This window comes from Salmo trutta, chromosome 38 (genome assembly GCF_901001165.1).
Source record: "Salmo trutta chromosome 38, fSalTru1.1, whole genome shotgun sequence".
Lineage (NCBI taxonomy): Eukaryota > Metazoa > Chordata > Actinopteri > Salmoniformes > Salmonidae > Salmo > Salmo trutta.
The window spans coordinates 12,862,936-12,878,931 of record NC_042994.1 but is presented as its reverse complement, the minus strand read 5'-3'; the positions used below and the strand labels follow the sequence as shown (position 1 = coordinate 12,878,931).

At 44.6% G+C, this 15,996-nt stretch overlaps 1 protein-coding gene across 1 annotated transcript; it reads left to right on the top strand.

Moving 5' to 3' along the window:
* The first annotated feature begins 8,106 nt into the window (after positions 1–8,106).
* Positions 8,107–10,686, top strand: smim28 (small integral membrane protein 28). Its single transcript, XM_029739601.1, has 2 exons — positions 8,107–8,327; positions 9,410–10,686. Exons 1-2 carry the CDS (start codon positions 8,217–8,219, stop codon positions 9,806–9,808), a joined length of 510 nt encoding a protein of 169 aa, XP_029595461.1. The 5' UTR covers positions 8,107–8,216; the 3' UTR covers positions 9,809–10,686.
* Positions 10,687–15,996: the final 5,310 nt, after the last annotated feature.

Below are 15,996 nucleotides of genomic sequence, written 5' to 3'. Positions count from 1 at the left end.
TTGGGCCTTTTGAGGTGTAGCCCCTTTTTAGGTCCTTGTAGTGACTGTTTTAATATACTGCTCAAAAAAATAAAGGGAACACTTAAAAAACACAATGTAACTCCAAGTCAATCACACTTCTGTGAAATCAAACTGTCCACTTAGGAAGCAACACTGATTGACAATAAATTTCACATGCTGTTGTGCAAATGGAATAGACAACAGGTGGAAATTATAGGCAATTAGCAAGACACCCCCAATAAAGGAGTGGTTCTGCAGGTGGTGACCACAGACCACTTCTCAGTTCCTATGCTTCCTGGCTGATGTTTTGGTCACTTTTGAATGCTGGCGGTGCTTTCACTCTAGTGGTAGCATGAGACGGAGTCTACGACCCACATAAGTGGCTCAGGTAGTGCAGCTCATCCAGGATGGCACATCAATGCGAGCTGTGGCAAGAAGATTTGCTGTGTCTGTCAGCATAGTGTCCAGAGCATGGAGGCGCTACCAGGAGACAGGCCAGTACATCAGGAGACGTGGAGGAGGCTGTAGGAGGGCAACAACCCAGCAGCAGGACCGCTACCTCCGCCTTTGTGCAAGGAGGAGCGGGAGGAGCACTACCAGAGCCCTGCAAAATGACCTCCAGCAGGCCACAAACGTGCATGTGTCTGCTCAAACGGTCAGAAACAGACTCCATGAGGGTGGTATGAAGGCCCGACGTCCACAGGTGGGGGTTGTGCTTACAGCCCAACACCGTGCAGGACGTTTGGCATTTGCCAGAGAACACCAATATTGGCAAATTCGCCACTGGCGCCCTGTGCTCTTCACAGATGAAAGCAGGTTCACACTGAGCACGTGACAGACGTGACAGAGTCTGGAGACGCCGTGGAGAACATTCTGCTGCCTGCAACATCCTCCAGCATGACCGGTTTGGCGGTGGGTCAGTCATGGTGTGGGGTGGCATTTCTTTGGGGGGCCGCACAGCCCTCCATGTGCTCGCCAGAGGTAGCCTGACTGCCATTAGGTACCGAGATGAGATCCTCAGACCCCTTGTGAGACCATATGCTGGTGCGGTTGGCCCTGGGTTCCTCCTAATGCAAGATTATGCTAGACCTCATGTGGCTGGAGTGTGTCAGCAGTTCCTGCAAGAGGAAGGCATTGACGCTATGGACTGGCCCGCCCGTTCCCCAGACCTGAATCCAATTGAGCACATCTGGGACATCATGTCTCGCTCCATCCACCAACGCCACGTTGCACCACAGACTGTCCAGGAGTTGGCGGATGCTTTAGTCCAGGTCTGGGAGGAGATCCCTCAGGAGACCATCCGCCACCTCATCAGGAGCATGCCCAGGCGTTGTAGGGAGGTCATACAGGCACGTGGAGGCCACACACACTACTGAGCCTCATTTTGACTTGTTTTAAGGACATTACATCAAAGTTGGATCAGCCTGTAGTGTGGTTTTCCACTTTAATTTTGAGTGTGACTCCAAATCCAGACCTCCATGGGTTGATAAATTGGATTTCCATTGATTATTTTTGTGTGATTTTGTTGTCAGCACATTCAACTATGTAAAGAAAAAAGTATTTAATAAGATTATTTCATTCATTCAGATCTAGGATGTGTTATTTTAGTGTTCCCTTTATTTTTTTGAGCAGTGTATATAGTTCCTAGTTGGCACACTTTGCACAGGAACAAGCATGACATGCAAAATAGGTTGAATTTAAATGTACAGCAATACTCAGTGATCCTTTATAATGCGTCCCGTGTGGCTCAGTTGGTAGAGCATGGTGTTTGCAACGCCAGGGTTGTGGGTTTGATTCCCACCGGGGACCAGTACGGAGAAAAGAAAAGAAGAAAAAAAATGTGTGAAATGTATGCATTCACTACTGTAAGTCGCTCTGGATAAGAGTGTCTGCTAAAATGTAAAAATGCATCTTGTTGATAACAATTGTGTCAGTTAAATCTGTGTTAGGATTTTACACTGGATGTCAAGGTACTGTGGGTGTTTTCATGGCAAAGCTATGACAAAGCATGTTTAGTACTGCACCATCAACACCGTGGGACTTTATGACAAGCAAAAACGAAGGCTCTTATGGGATTACAGCTGCAGTCTTTTACAGAAGCAGACATAGATAAAAAGAGCTGAGTAAAAAATAACAACATTCTCTCTGTATATGGAGTCTTGGCAATTGTTCTCGATAACACTTGGGTCTGTGTGTAGAGTATATCCAAATCCACACAGGGGTTTTACATGCCCTGTGGGATTTTCAGCCATGTTGGAAATGCTAGTTTATTATCACATATAAATCCATACAAGTCTGCTTCTTTTATCACCTGTCCTTCCACTCCTTTCCACCTACCCTGTCGTTCAGGTAGTCACGCTCACATTAATGAATAACCTTGCCTGAGACGTGAAACTGTCATTAATGCCTAGGCTTGAAGCTCATCGGACTAACACAGCCTTGTTTTGCCCATGAGACCCAGGTTCGGACCCAGTCGGTCACACCAAGCCCATGACGTGGAAGATATTCTATCACATTGGCCTATAATCCAGCTGTAGTGTTCACTAGGATGCAAGGATCACCTTAGAATGGGTTCATATGTCTGAACTATGCCTCCCCCTATGCTCTATTTTCTCTTTATTGCAGGGGAACCACTGCACCAGGCAGACTTTAATGGCACCCTATTCCCTATATTGTGCATTACTTTTGACCAGGGCCCTAGTTGTGCACTAGACAGACTGATCGGCCCACTCTGGACGCCACGTGAGCTGTAATTACAGTCCCCCGCACGCCTCCCAAATCCCCCTTGGCTCGGACAAATCCCAATCTCCCTCCTGTTTGACATCTACAGACCGATTGGAGACAGATGTTGGGCCTGACAGCTGGACCCACTGCAGTCAGCGGACATCATACATGGCTCAATCTGGACACAGGGAGAGTGGATGGAGATGGATGCAGAGAATAACTGAACAGTGGGCGGCCATCTTTAATTAAGAGAAAAGGATATAATTATCTCAGTTTCTGCTGCACAGCTTTAGAGTATGGAGATAAATCCATGGAGAGCAGGACTGCAAAATAAGAGTTTTCAGGCACACTGAAATCCCCTGTTTAAATCATTCCCAATATAATCCAAACTGTAATTTTCAGTCTCGGGGTTAAATAAGGGGGCAGAAAAGCTGAGGAACATTGCTCTGTTTGTAAGAGCCCCTCTTTTCCATGAAGAGGACACTCAGCCTCAGACATAGACAGACAACACAATTTAGCATCAAAAGGCTGATGGGAAAAAATAAATACATGATTCTAGAATTAAGGGCACCGCAAGCAAATCTCCAGTAAAAGGTGTTGCGTAATGTCTCAAGCATGTGGGTCTTTGGTTTTACAGTTAAGAACATCTCTGAGCAAGTGAAGATGAACGCAAGGGGCTTTTGGTCAAACAAAGCATTCAATCAAAAGCAATCTGAGCAATCTTGTTGCAGGTGCATGTTAACAGTTGAAACAGGATGAAGGAAAAAGGAAACCGCACACTGCTCTTGATAGTATCACTGGTCTTTAATAAGCTCTACGTATCGGCCTCACTGCCTTCGTCAGAGCTTTTGAAAGAGCAGTGTGCGGTTTCCTTTTTCCTTCACCTTGTCAAACAAAGCATAAATTACAATGGTGTTAATGCTCTGTTTATCTGTCGTCTCAAATGCTTTTATATAACTAGTTGAAGCATTTCACTGGCAAATAGTGACATGGCTCTGTTTGACAAGACATTCTGTGTGTAAATGGTTTTACACACAGAGCAGTAGAGACAGCAACAGGTTGACAACGTTTGGAGGTAAATGCTTATATGAAAGAGATATGATTATTGTCGAAACTTGAATTGAACGTTATCACATTGTGTTCTCTGGTGACACAGTAAAAAAACAGAAAAAAAATCACACATATTGAGGCCACACAGACAATACACAGGGACCTACATTTCCATGCCAAATGTTTCATCCAATACATTTCTTGATGAAGCTAGTTGACGGTTGACAGCTGATGGTGTCCAACCTAAATAACAGGTCAGCTTTAAACACCATTAATACGCTTTATAAGGGATTCATTCCTGTAAACCTTGTGTTTCCTTGTCTTAAATCCTGACCTTATTCTCTGTCCCACTGTTCTAATGCATCACTTCACAGCTGGACATGTCCTGTTTGGCTGCGGTCTGTGGGATATTTGGTACTCCGTCACAACCGCAATCCCTTATCTGTCAGTGTGACCTCTTTAGCTCTGTCTGTCCTACGCCTGAAACCAAAGAGCAAACAAACTGTTTGAGTCATGATTTTAGGTTCCTATCAAGGGTGTGTGTGCATCAAATCAAAATCAAATTTTATTTGTCACATGCGTCGAATACAACAGGTTTAGTAGACCTTACAGTGTAATGCTTACTTACAAGCCCTTAACCAACAACGCAGTTACGAAAAATAAAATAAATTAGAAATAAAAAATAATTAAGGAGCAACAATAAAATAACAGGGGGTTCCGGTACAGAGTCAATGTGCAGAGGCACCGGTTAGTCGAGGTAATTCAGGTAATATGTACATGTAGGTAGAGGTAAAGTGACTATGCATGGGTAATAAACAGAGAATAGCAGCAGTGTAAAATAGGGGTGGGGACAATGCAAATAGTCCGGGTAGCCATTTTATTAACTGTTCAAGAGTCTTATGGCTTGGGAGTAGAAGCTGTTAAGAAGCCTTTTTTACCTAGACTTGGCGCTCCGGTACCGCTTGCTGTGCGGTACCAGAGAGAACAGTCTATGACTAGGGTGGCTGGAGTCCTTGGCAATTTTTTGGGCCTTCCTCTGACACCGCCTGGTATAGATGTCCTGGATGGCAGGAAGCTTTTGTTACAGGGTTGGTTATGTTTCCACTTGAATCTAAAGAAATGTGTATTTAATGTTCAAGCATTCTTATTGGTTGGTTCAATTCCGATGACAATAAGGTGTGTTGTGATTGGCCCCGCTTGCAGATAGGGGGAGATCGCGAACGTCAGGTCTCCCCAGTATGAAAATGTGATGCAAGGGGTAGGTCACGTTCTGAATACTGTTTTATAATGTGTATAAGTTTGCTGTACATTGCTGATTTATACATGTGTGGGTATATGGTACCTGTTAGGGATTGAGGGGCTTTCTGGGATGTGCTTTGGTATATGATTGCTGTACATAAGTGTGTTAGCTAGCATGTTGGTGTCACGGTTGTCGTAAGAACGGGACCAAGGCTCAGCGGATGTTGAGTTCCACATATTTATTACAAAGTGAAACTTTAAGCAAAAGCAAATAAATCAATAAACGAACAATGAAACGTGACTACGTGGTGCACATGCACAAACACAAAACAATATCCCACAAACACAGGTGGGAAAAATAGCTACTTAAATATGATCCCCAATTAGAGGCAACAATTACCAGCTGCCTCTAATTGGAACCAAACCAAAACACCAACATAGAAATTTTAAACTAGAACACCCCCTTGTCACGCCCTGACCTACTACACCATAGAGAAACAAGCGCTCTTGTCAGTCTCCTGAGGGGGAATAGGCATTCTGGTGCCCTCTTCACAACTGTCTTGGTGTACTTTGTTTTTCTCAAATGCTTTTATATAACCAGCCAAATGTTTCATCAAATCAAATCCAATTTATTTATATAGCCCTTCGTACATCAGCTGATATCTCAAAGTGCTGTACAGAAACCCAGCCTAAAACCCCAAACAGCAAGCAATGCATGTGAAAGAAGCACGGTGGCTAGGAAAAACTCCCTAGGAAAAACTCCCTAGAAAGGCCAAAAACCTAGGAAGAAACCTAGAGAGGAACCAGGCTATGAGGGGTGGCCAGTCCTCTTCTGGCTGTGCCGGGTGGATATTATAACAGAACATGGTCAAGATGTTAAAATGTTCATAAATGACCAGCATGGTCAAATAATAATAATCATAGTAGTTGTCGAGGGTGCAACAAGCACGTCCGGTGACGTGCTATCAATGTTTCATCCAATACATTGATAGTTCGTTGGTGATATGGACACCAAAGAACTTGAAGCTCTCAACCTGCTCCACTACAGCCCCGTCGATGAGAATGGGGGTGTGCTCGGTCCTCCTTTTTCTGTATTCCACAATCATCTCCTTTGTCTTGATCACGTTGAGGGAGAAGTTGTTATCCTGGCACCAGACTGCCATGTCTCTGATCTCCTCCCTGTAGGCTCTCATCGTTATCAGTGATCAGGCCTACCACTGTTGTGTCGACGGCAAACTTAATGATGGTGTTGGAGTCATGCTTGGCCATGCAGTCATGGGTGAACAGGGAGTACAGGAGGAGACTGAGCACGCACCCCTGAGAGGCCCCTGTGTTGAGGATCAGTGTGGCAGATGTGTTGTTACCTACCTTTACCACCTGGGGGCAGCCCGTCAGGAAGTCCAGGGTCCAGTTGCAGAGGGAGGTGTTTAGTCCCAGGGTACTTAGCTTAGTGATGAGCTTTGAGGGCACTATGGTGTTGAACGCTGAGCTGTAGTCAATGAACAGCATTCTCACGTAGGTGTTCCTTTTGTGCAGGTGGGGGAAAGGGCAGTGTGGAGTACAATAGAGATTGCATCATCTGTGGATCTGTTGGGGCAGTATACAAATTAGAGTGGGTCGAGGGTTTCTGGGATAATGGTGTTGATGTGAGCCACGACCAGCCTTTCAAAGCACTTCATGGCTACAGACGTGAGAGCTACGGGTTGGTAGTCATTTAGGCAGGTTACCTTAGTGTTCTTGGGCACAGGGATTATGGTGCTATGTGATTTGTAAATCTGGGTGAAAGATCTGGCTCGTCTGGATCGGGACACAAAGTGCCATTTGACGTTGCCTTTAAAGAGCCCCGTGAAAAGAAGATGTGATTTGGGCCGTCCATAATATCAGGCTTTCTGGATTGTGCCTGATTAGGTATAAATCTCATTCCATTTTATGATCTCTTCTCTCCATCTCTGTCCCATTATTTTAACAATGCTATTAAAAGATGACCTGGTTGATGATCTTGATGCTGTCATTTAATCCCAGGAGCAGGTAAACAATGTCGTCGATGTTTAATCTTAAATATTGTCTCTTTAGTCTAATGCAATACTTAAATCACACACACACACACACACACACACACACACACACACACACACACACACACACACACACACACACACACACACACACACACACACACACACACACACACACACACACACACACACACTGTCACGCCTGCTCCAGCTCCCCCTCCCTGGCGCTCGAGGGTGCCAGGCTACCCGTCATCATACACGACTGTTACCAACATTACGCGCAGCTGCGCTCATTGGACTCACCTGGACTCCTTCACTTTGTCGATTACCCCCTGTATATCTGTCTGTTCCTTGGTTGTGTTCCCTGTGTCTGCGTTATTCCGTATTGTGTTTGTTATGTGTTCCTGTCCAGATGCTGTTCCTGTTCCGTTTCATGTCCGTCAGCCAATAAACCTTCACTCCCTGTACCTGCTTCTCATCTCCTGCGTCGCTCCCTTTACACGCACACATACACGCCTGCGCACACGCGGCAGATACCCTAGCACAGGGGTTTTCAACTCTTACCCCATGAGGTCAACTCTTACCCTACCCAGACAACACATTTCACTGCACCTTTCCGGTGTATGTGGCAATAAAACAACACCAAACTCAATGGTCCAGCAACAGCTGTGTAATATATATTTAATCTTATCGTCTGTATTATAAGATATTCAATTATCCTGCCCAAGTAATTTCTACGTGGCTACTAGTCTAGACTCTCAGCCACCAACCCCCCATCACACCGATGTTGAATGACAACTGGGGACAACTATTGTCCCCTCCCTCCCTGCCTCCATTCTCTCCAAAAAGCGAACACTAGCTACCACAAATCCCCCCAAGAGGAGATTGCCCTTGGACTTTTAGCTCCACCGTCATTGGGCGGTTCCCTGGCCTGGATCCTGTTGTGCCCTGCATGTGCAGCCATGTGAGCAGCTGCTTAAAGCACATGACACCTCCCAACACAAGCCTGCCCCTCCCCTCGCCCCCCTCACCCCTGGCTGCACTGCTTTCTCTGTCTAACTCTGTTCGGGCACCAAGGGATACACAGCTGGATCGCTATCGACCGGATCTCTCTCTAGTCGGACGTGTTTGTCTTGAGTTCTGCTACTCAGTTTGGTTCTTGTTTGCATACCACGACACCACGGCAGCATGAGAACACTACTGGACAGCAGCTGGATAAAGTTTGGGCCAGCCGGCAGAGGGTCCATTGATTGGGTGACTGGGTCACCTTCTCCCCAAATGGTGGAGAGACAGTTAAAGGTAAGGGATCATCATCTTGTTGTTTCTGAGTGAGTCTGATTCAGTAGTAGTCTTTACATATAGACTGCTGTGAGACCCAGAGATTTTTGGTAGGCCCAGGAGGTAGGCAACCCGAGTCCTGGAGAGCTGCAGCTGCAGCAGATTTTGAGTTTACTTTTTTGCTTGACACCTGGGAGTAGATAGGTGGTGTAACAGTATAGCTTCCGTCCCTCTCCTCGCTCCTACCTGGGCTCGAACCAGGGACCCTCTGCACACATCAACAACTGCCTCCCATGAAGCATCGTTACCCATCGCTCCACAAAAGCCACGGCCCTTGCAGAGCAAGGGGAACAACTACTTCAAGGTCTCAGAAAGAGTGACGTCACCGATTGAAACTCTATTAGCGCGAAGCCCGCGAACTAGCTAATCATTTCACACCGGTTACGGTGGCATACTGGTTTACCAATCTAAAGAGCAGACTGAAAATTATTCAGAAAAATACCTTTTTAGGTGGATTGTTTTTATTTTACATTATCTTTTATTTTTCCTCACTGGAGGAGCGCTGTCCAAGGTACTTCAGCCAGCCTCCACAAACTGTGGGCTATACAGACTTTTGCAGGCTACACACTTGCTGTTGTTAGTTGAGTGTCTTAAAATAGTATTGGATGTTATGACGAGTGCTTATGAGTGCAGTTCGTGTCAGGGCAATGGCAAAAGAAAGCTTTTTGGGACTTTCAGCTGAGTGGAGTTATGTTGATGGGTCTTTAGTCAGTCATCCAGATGAGGATCAGCGTTATCTGAGCACTGAAACCGATTGGTCGGGTGAATTTGGGACACTGATTGTGTCAACAGGGGAATATAACACTCAGACAATATCAAATGGCATAAGCCCTATTGGTTTCACAACCATGTATGTTCAGTTCTGAGAAGATGGAAGAGGATCATCACTGATCCAGTACAACATTGCCGTTTTGAGGCAAAACCAATTACTGATTTTCTGATTTCATATCTTCAACATCGTCCTGAATGTATTTTAGAGGAATCTTTTTTTCTGTCCTTTCAATGACGTGATTTATTAACCCTTTCCCCTCCAAAACCACCAGGGCTACAACTGGAAGGAGCTGAACCTCGACCAGGAAGGGAGGTCAGAGCTGCTCCTCTACGTGATCCTCCTCGTCGCCTCCCTCCTCATGCTGGGCCTCCTGGTTCTCCTGGCCTACTGGAAGTGCTCCCCTCCAAAGCTCATCCTGGACCTCCACGACCCCGATAGCAGCGCGGAGGTCCTCTCCTCGCTCACCGGCCACGGTGAACGCCACACCAGCACCAGCTCTGACATGTCGGACAGTGTGTTTGTCATGGTCTACCTGCCGCCGCCCTACGAGGAGACGCTGACCAAGATCACACGGGCCGCCAGTCTGACCAGCCGGAAAGAGTCCATGAAGATAGAGGACCTGGAGGCCCGGCTGTGTCCGGAGATCAAGTCCAGTGGACGCTACGTGTGACTGGGGAACACTGGGACTGTCTCTCAAATGGCCCCCTATTCCCTATATAGCCCACATAGGGCTCTGATGAAAAATAGTGCACTATGTAGAGAGTAGGGTATATGCTATCATTTCGGACTAGAACTAAGAGATTAATTTTGAAGGGACTCCATTTACCAAGCTCTTTAGAATAAGGGGATTTCAATGGACTATGTAAAAACATCAGACCTGAGTTAATCTTTTGTGGGTACCAGCTTTCTACACAGAGGAGTGTGCAATTACATGAAAGCTGGAAATTACATGGACTGGCTGTCCAGGATACAGTACATCTAGATTTTCTAGAGAGGACATACGCTGACTATGTACAAACCGTAGGTCACAGTAGGCAAATAAAACTCCTTCGATAATACAGAAAATATACATTTAATTTGCATTGTTTTTATCTCCTAAATGAAACACATGATCCCCCATTTTTACTTCCACACATTGTATGAGCCATACCATGCTTTAAACCCTCCTGTACCTCTGTTGATTTACAGTTTGTTCCCTATTTGGAGAATGTCAATGTCAATGTGCAAGAATGTTAGAGAAGTCTTGTATATAATACTGTATGTTATTTGAATTTGATTTGAATTGTATTTATATGTAAGCAGGTACAAAGACCTAGCCTGGGCACCATGTCTTTGACAGAAGGGACAAGGAGCGGAATGTTAGCTAGACTGGTATCCAGACTTACAAAGATCTAGTCCAGGTTAATAATTCCCTTTACTCCTTGGAATCACATCATGAATGTACTCCTAAAAACCTCAGACCTGAGACGTTTTATAGACTATATAACAGATATGCATTCTAATTAACAAGTAATATGTTTGTACAAAGTGTTATATTGTTTTTAAATAAAGAATAAGAGAAATATCTTCGCATGGTTATGATTGAGAGAGTTCTGTCATGATCACTTATGCACCGAGGTTGCAAAGTTATAATCCCATGCTGCCCCACTATGATACATCTTGGTCATATCATGTAGACTACTGAATGTAGAGGTAAGCTCTCCTTTCCAAACACCTGCCTTACATTACAGCTATGGTCTTGCTGTGTTTCTGAGCCAAATTGTCAAGAAGTGTTAGAAATGTCCAGGGGTCCAACTAGATTTTTTTCACTTGCGGCCAAACAATCCTCAGAAGCAGCTACAGCCTTTCATATTCTACTCTTTTCTACCATTTATTCTTGTAAACGATCAGTTTCAGATAGACTATTGATGGAAGCGTTTTTATTTAAAGTGTATTTATTCACCAAATGTTCATTGTTGTTAATTAACCAATTCATTTGAATAGACTACTGTCTAAATTATCGCAAAAGCCCAAAATTCTAAACATACTGTATTTTCAGCAAAGTAAATGTGTTTTTCTAATCAAAAACCACAATTTAAAACACCGATGTTCAGGCTACACCAAAAAAAACAATAAAATTGATGGTTATTGGTTACATTGAGCATCAGGCTACTCTATATGGAATTTAAAAAAATATAAATGAAATAAAAGTCATAAAAGACATGTCTTTAGAAAAAAGTCATGCAAAATATATAAAATAAACTGTTTATTTTACAAATAAAAGCTTACAGAGAAAATTGTTTGGTGCCAAAACATAGCATCCGGTAAGCTATAAATACACATCTTGTATCCCAAAATGGAAAATAAAACATACTATTAGACAGGCAACACATGTCTGTTTGGGATCTGAGGTAGGCCTTGTTATTATATCTGTCTCTGTGTAAATGTGTGTGCGTCCATCCGCTTGGTTTGTGTGGATGTGATTTCTAGTATCCGCGCCTGCGACAATCCTCCATCCACAATTCTTTCGCTGTTTTTTTCTTACGGCCAAACAAACCCCAGAACCAGCCGCAACCCTTCTTCTTCTCCTTCTTCTTCTTCTTCTTATTTTCCTCCTCCATCATTGCCATCCATCCCTTCATCCAGAAGGGTTGGGGTTCCTGTGAACAAACAGAGTTGGTGAGTCGAAACTACAGCCACCTTAAATGGGGAGGACGGGCTCATAGTAATGACTGGAATGGTGTCAATGGAATGGTATCCAACACATCAAACACACGGTTTCCATGTGTTTGATGCCATTCCAGTTACTCCACTCCAAACATAATTATTATCCCTCCTCCCCTCAGAAGCCTCCTGTAGTGGAAACAAACCTCAGGAAGCCATCATCATCAGCAACCTTTCAATGCTGAAGCTGCAGCTCAGTACGGGACAGACAACATTCAAACTGAATGATATTATCAATGAGACAATACAGAATACAGTGTAGCTTACCTTCTCAAGTGGGGTGAAGAGTTCCTTCATTCTGTCAGCGCTGGCTTTCTCAATGCAAAGCTCCAGCTTGGTCTTGTCTAGGGGAAATGGAAATGTGACAAGATAGGACATTTGAACGGAAAGGAAGAGCTCAAGTTATTGTCCAGCTGGTTAGCTGACTGTTACATGTAGCCGTTTACTCTACATCGGATTTTGTGGTGAAATTGTGAATGAAAGAACATTGTGGAATGCAAGTCATTTACAAGAGACTAGGCCTGATTCTGAATGTACCACACCAACAGTAGCAGTGTTCTACCTGTATCATCCGGGGTTCTGGTCTCCCTCTTGACCGGGATGTTGATGCAGTATGGCCGGTCATCACCCTTCTTGGTGTCCTTGGCGAAGGTCAAGGTAGGCCTCAGGTGAGCCATGATCTCTCTGACCATGATATCGCAGACCAGCAGAGACTGTATTTCTGGGTATAGCTGGGCTTTAACCAATGGCCACTCATGGAAAGTCCTGAAGTACTTGCTCCTGATAGAGAATGAGACGTCTTCTAAGAATTTGGCCATCTTGTCCGGCTCATCGTTGAGCTTCCTCAGAGTGCGTAAGAACAGTCTTTGGTTTTGGTATTTCAATGCCTCTTTCTGAACCTGGATATGCATGTGCTCTACCATATCATTGCAAAGTGGGACGTCTTCCCATGAACCGTATTGCTGCTTGATTGTACATGAATCTGGGAAGACAGAGTCAAAGACTTTCCTGACAAGAATAACAGGAACAATATCAAGGTTTGTCATCTTTGGTTTGTTCCTCTCGGTCTCCTTCTGAGCCTGTTCTTGCACAGGCTTTCCACAGTCCTTTGTGGTTGACTCGAAAACATCAGTCTGTGGGAACTGCTTCAAAAAGGCAGCCTGACTGACGTCGAGAGCAAGAGGATTATCAGGCATTGTGTTGCTTGATGTTACAACCTCTTCATCGTCGTCCCCAACAAAGTATTTGGGGTCGATCCAGACTACATCTCTGTTAGAGGAACGAGGCAGAGAAACACGACGCATGTATTCCAACTTGATGTGGTCATTCAGGGGGAAAGCCTTCTGGAACAGTGCCAGTTTCCCGACCCGGGACCCGTAGTGATTGTAGATGGTCTTCCTAAGGTCCTCGGGTAGGGCTACTGCAAAGAGTTTGCTCTCCATAGCCTCTTCGCAGCTCCTAGCTATTGGACACTGTGGGCCGAGGACTTGAAGCGGATAGGTGTCGCTGATGCCCTTGTACACCTTCAGGATCCCCTCACAGATAGCACTGGGGATGGTGGAGATGACCACCGTGTCCTTCATGGCAACCAGTTTTTTTATCTTGATTGTTGTGCCAAACTGATGTATCATGGCACTCTGCATGTGCAACACTGTCTGCCTCATGTTGCAAAAGGGGGGGCACAGCTTTTCATCCACAGAAATACCTGGAATCTTCCTCAAGATGTTAAAAGCAACGGAGGCCATTTTAACGACCAGTAAGAGCAGAGCCTGTTGGTCAAGCTGTTTAGTACCGCGTCCGTTCATTGGATGAAGTTTTAGAATAAACTTCACTACGAAGTCACTGAATAGTTCTCCACTAATGATCAATCTAGCAGGTAGAGGACAGATGTTCACCATGTCCTGACTAATACGTCTCTCCTCTTCATTGGCAGCATAAACAACGGGCACTGTCTTAGCAATGCATAGTCCTACGAGATGAACAATGTACCTTGTCAAGATGTGTGACCTGATTCCCAGTGCTCCCGCCAGCACAGGTTTTGGGCCTAGCACTTGCTCCAGGTTGTTGATGACAGTCTTAGCCACCTCATAAGCATCAATGGACTGCTGACCGTTAGACAGCTCCTCCTCCTCAGTGACCTCGACCCAGGGAATAGACCACAGAAGAGCTTGGGTGTCGTTGATGATAACAGGTGTCTCCAAGTAGACTCCCCCCTGAAAGGCTTGGGGATCTACTTGAAGAAGCACCTGGGTGATGATATGCTTGACGGTGGAACCAAGTACCACAATCTGCTTCGGCATGATCTTGTATGCAGTCTTCGTCACGGTCTCAGTGTCTGTGAGGGCCGTTTGGAGAATGGGACATGTGCTAAGGTCAAGGGCCTCAACCTTCTTCGCCTTCACATAGAAGAGAAAGAGAGGCATTGCAATGCTTTACTACCTATCACGTGTTGTAGTGCATTTCTTATTACATGTACAGGTATAGTACAACACTTAGAAAAAAGGTGCTACCTAGAACCTTAAAGGGTTCTTCTGCTGTCACCATAGGAGAACCCTTTGAAGAACCCTTTTTTGGTTGCAGGTAGAACCCTTTCTACAGAGGATTGTATATGGAACCGAAAAAGGTTCTACCTGGAACTAAAAAGGGTTATCTTATGGGGACGGCCGAAGAACCCGTTAAGATCCCTTTTTTTAACAGTCTAGTATACAACAAAAGTTCACAAATAAAGGAACCAGTCTTACCTTGTCTACCTGGCTGTCCAGGACCTTTATGACATAAACTTCTGAGAATGATGGAGGATAGGGGATCAGGTTTGGCACGAGGACCTCAGCCTTCTTCTCCTGGGCTTCTCCATCTGCCACCTTGTCCAGCAGGCTGTCTATGACCTTCCTAACCTCTTGTGGAATCTCCACCTGGGTCTGGATGAGGAACTCCACCTGGAGCATCTCATCTGACCTGATCTCAGGTTGCGCCTGAATCTCTGAGAGAATATCTGCTGTGTCTCCACTCATCAGAGCTGCAGAACCAAGAGGCTCATGGGAAGGAACCGATGGCTTGGCCTTGTCAGTCAGGAGCTGCTGCCCCTCCATGGTTACCTTCAGATGGAAGAGAGGAAGAAGACATTAGTTCATACTGTTCCTTGTTGAACTAAAGGTGCAATAACAGATAAATAAACAGTCTATGTGGGTGATAGCAATGGTGTAGTATATAGCAATGGTGTACTATAGTTTAGGGAATGGAAGAGTATACCTCTCCTGGAGACTGGTGACATTGGCTTGGTGTCACGCTCAGCTCTCTATGAACTTCCTGCTCAATCTCATGGAGTCTCTGGCGACCCTTCACCTTCAGCATCTGTACACACAGGAGTTTAATATTAGCAGTGGAATCACACAGGACATTTTATGGCCATGACAATGTCATTTTGTTCAGGATATCAGATTGATCATGGATGTGGTGGGCCCCAAACATATTAAATACTAAAGGAGAACATCAAAGTAGATGCTTAAACACATGAGAGCTATTGTATAATTAATGGCCAACTTACCTGCTCATCAAGGTAACAATCAATAAAAGACCCTTGGATGGATGTAGAGTCATCCATATTTGCTCCAAGTTATCCCCAGGAGACCAGTAAGCTAGAAAATATTTGTTTACAGGAAACTCAACTAAAAACTTCAAAACTGTACTAGAACTAAATCCTAAATAAGAACTAAACAATCGAGCAATGCAACCAACATGAGTGGTGAATTAATGCAGTCTGAATTCAGAACACGTGTATAAATATAAAGTATAGAATGCTCAAATTTAGAACTTCAGAATCTTTGACAAACATAAGACATTGTGACGTCACCACTAGATGGTTCAAGTGAGCAAAAAAAGAACTGCGGCAAGGACAGAGCAAGACATTTTTCTGGAACAGAACGGTCTTCATTGTGAACTACCTAGTTGTCATAGTAGGCTATTTTGCGTGATAGAACAGTCCTGCAAATGTGAAATATTATCAATAAAGAAAATGTTAACCATACGCATAATGTAATGTTGTATTACTCCATTGTTTACAAACAAATAACTTAGAATGTAGTTACAGTTCTAACACAATCGTTTCTTTTCAATAAATTGTTTTCTTTCACAAAATAACACTCCCATGCAAATGAA

Bases quoted from the DNA above. Each gene is read 5' to 3' on its own strand.
- smim28 (XM_029739601.1), top strand. From the start codon at position 8,217: ATGAGAACACTACTGGACAGCAGCTGGATAAAGTTTGGGCCAGCCGGC. The intron at 8,328-9,409 runs GTAAGGGATCAT...CAAAACCACCAG, and splicing joins TGGTGGAGAGACAGTTAAAG to GGCTACAACTGGAAGGAGCT.